At 48.4% G+C, this 2,770-nt stretch overlaps 1 protein-coding gene across 1 annotated transcript; it reads right to left on the bottom strand.

Annotated features, from left to right (window-relative positions):
- Nucleotides 1–236: 236 nt before the first annotated feature.
- Nucleotides 237–1,049, bottom strand: LOC144100352 (uncharacterized). Its single transcript, XM_077633329.1, has 2 exons — nucleotides 748–1,049; nucleotides 237–613 (listed from the first exon to the last, which is right to left on the bottom strand). The coding sequence occupies exons 1-2, from the start codon at nucleotides 1,032–1,034 to the stop codon at nucleotides 247–249; spliced, it is 654 nt and encodes a 217-aa protein (XP_077489455.1). The 5' UTR covers nucleotides 1,035–1,049; the 3' UTR covers nucleotides 237–246.
- Between the last annotated feature and the right edge of the window lie 1,721 nt (nucleotides 1,050–2,770).

The raw sequence follows: 2,770 nt of genomic DNA, 5'->3' as shown, positions 1-2,770 counted from the left end.
TGTACTGCAAAGGCACGATAACCGCTGGTCCTTAAGGGAAACGGAGCGGATTCCAAGAGACGGCAAGCGTAGCAGGGGGCGGCAGGAGGTTAGGTGGGCAGATGAGTTAGGAAGTTTGCAGGCACAGGGTGGGCGCAGCTGGCAAAGGACAGAGTTAATTGGAGAGACATGGGAGAGGCCTTTGCCTCTCCCATGTCTCCCATGGGTGTAGTAAGGCTGATGATGACAATCAGCAGTGTATCATCATCATCGCCGACGCCCAGCTGATGCCCACTGCCATGGCACTGCTCCTTGGCTACTCATAAAATAAGATTTGAACAAATCTCTTGTCTCGGCTGCGGAACGACTGTAGTTGTGCCCTACAGGTGGCTCAAGATTGAGCACGGCTGCGTCTTCTGCTGCTGCCCGCCACTGGCCTGCAGTAACATTGCCATAGGCATCTTCCACGTCGGCATAGTTTTCCGGCATATAGATGGCATCCTCCACAAGAAAGTTATGAAGAACGCATGATGCCATGACAACGTAGTCAGCGTTTTCCGGAAGGAGATTAATGACGCGGCGGAAGATCCGGAACCGGGACGCCATAACGCCAAAGGCGTCTTCAACGCACCTTCTGGAAAGAATGAAACATCACTGAGTGCTTTGTTTTTTTGTCAACTGCACATACAAATGAAAAGTATCTGCATTCATTGCCACCAGGATAGTGATGAAATCCATGCAGTAGATCAGTTTTGTGCCGCAACAAACCTTGCACGGCTGAGCCTGTAATTGAATATTCGTTTAGAGTCGTCCAGGCCCCTGCCCGGGTAGGGTCGCAGAAAATCAGGGCGCAGCTGGAACGCCTCGTCTTTAAGAAAAACATGAGGTGCCACTGTTGATGTTCTTGGTAGCAATTTAGGAAGTGGCAGATTCAGGAGGCCACGCTCAAAGCATCTTCCCATCCTTGATGCGCTAAGGGTCCCTCCATCGCTCTGCCTCCCATAAGCCTCAACGTCAACCATGACGAACTTGAGATTGCTGTCGGCCACAGCCATCAGTACTATTGAGTACATACCCTGTAATGACAAGAGTTTATATATACAGAAAAATAATGTAATTGAAAAAAGACCATTCAATGTGTACATTACCTTATAGTTGAAATAAAGGCTGCTTGAATGTGGTGGGGCCTGAATTTGCACATGTTTGCCATCCACGGTACCAACACAGTGTGGAAAATTCCACTTTTCACAAAATCCGGAGGCAACCTTCTCCCAGTCAGCAGTGGTTGGTACCTGCGGTGGCAATGAAGTAGAAACATGAAAGCATTTTTAGTCTAAAACTAGTAGCAGCAAAACGATGGTGCAGTGAGAAGCATTCATCCGGTCTTCTCTGCCAATGTGTGCCTTCGGTTTGTGCCCATTTTCCCTGTAGCACAAAACGAGTGCAGCAACATGCACTACTCAGATGTTTTCAGTACTTCAAGCAACTGCTCGTGTAAAATTTCTTTTCCTTTTTGACAGCAGGGGGAAGGCATGTAAGCTGCAGTAGTCATTAAATATACTATTCATTTTAAATGGTAGCAACACATAGGTCACAAGGTCCCAGTAAGCACAGCAGGCTTCGCCTGAAATATTTCATGGTTTTATGGGGGTTTAATGTCCCAAAGCGCCTCGGGCTATGAAGGACGCTGCAACTGAGGGCTCCTGAAATTTCGACCGCCTGGGGTTCCTTACCATGGACTGACATCGCACAGTACACGGGCCTCTAGAATTTCCCCTCTATCGAGATTCACTTCGCCTTAATGAGTATTTCACTCCAGTTGCAACGCACCTTGAGGCAAATCGGCTGGAGGACTTCCCAAAGCAGCTTGCAGGTGTCGCAGATGATGCCGTTCGCAGTGGAGATGCCCCCGAGGAACGCCATGGCAACATCCTGGATCTGCTTTCCCGATGCCAAGTACCTAGAAGGAATCGCAAAAAAACAATATCCGTTTGCATGCAATGGTCAGGTAGTCATCAATGAAACGCGTTTATAGTACCTCAGTGTCATGGCAAGCCTTGCTCGTGATGGTATCGGCTCCCGTATAACGTACTGCTTTGTGAGAGGCCCCTCAACAAGGGCGTGAAGTTCCTCGAACTTGCTTGGGGACATCTTATAGTACTTCTGGAAGTACTCACTGTCTCCGCTCATGAGGAGTGGGATCTGTACAGAAAACTGCAGTTCAAGGCACCAGTATCAGGCAAACTACAACGTGCAACTCACCGCAGTGTAGTACTCAGATTCTTGCTTGCGGTTCTCCCAGACGGGCCGCACCCACCAGCGCCGCGGCATTGGGAGCTCCAGCAACGCCTTCTTTTTTCTTAACAGACAGTATTTCTCTAGCAAGAAGGGATGGGTGTACGACGACTCAAATGTTTCGCATACATCCATTTCGGACGACTCCACGTCTGCTCCGCCGTCTGCCCCTCCGATTGCACGAGCGTCCATGTTTGCAAATGACCAGAATTTCGCAACGGCGCCGGTTACACCGCACGTACGGACTTAAAAAATGATGTTATTACCATCAAGATAAGAAGTAGTTGATATTTAAAAAAGAAGAGTTCTTTATTTCTTAACAAAATTTGAGTAATCGTGGCAAAATAATGCATAAAAATTGTTCATGTTGATGTTTGCAAACCACCGAAACCAACCGCGAGCTCGTATTCTTTGCCAGCAACACTGAGATTCGCAGCGGCAGTAAACTGTGGAGCGACGCATGTGAAACGGAACCCTGCGAAAAGCATCGCTGCGC

The sequence above is a fragment of the Amblyomma americanum genome, chromosome 8 (assembly GCF_052857255.1).
Source record: "Amblyomma americanum isolate KBUSLIRL-KWMA chromosome 8, ASM5285725v1, whole genome shotgun sequence".
NCBI lineage: Eukaryota > Metazoa > Arthropoda > Arachnida > Ixodida > Ixodidae > Amblyomma > Amblyomma americanum.
Note: the sequence above shows the minus strand (reverse complement) of the source record. Positions and strands in the feature narration are given on the sequence as shown.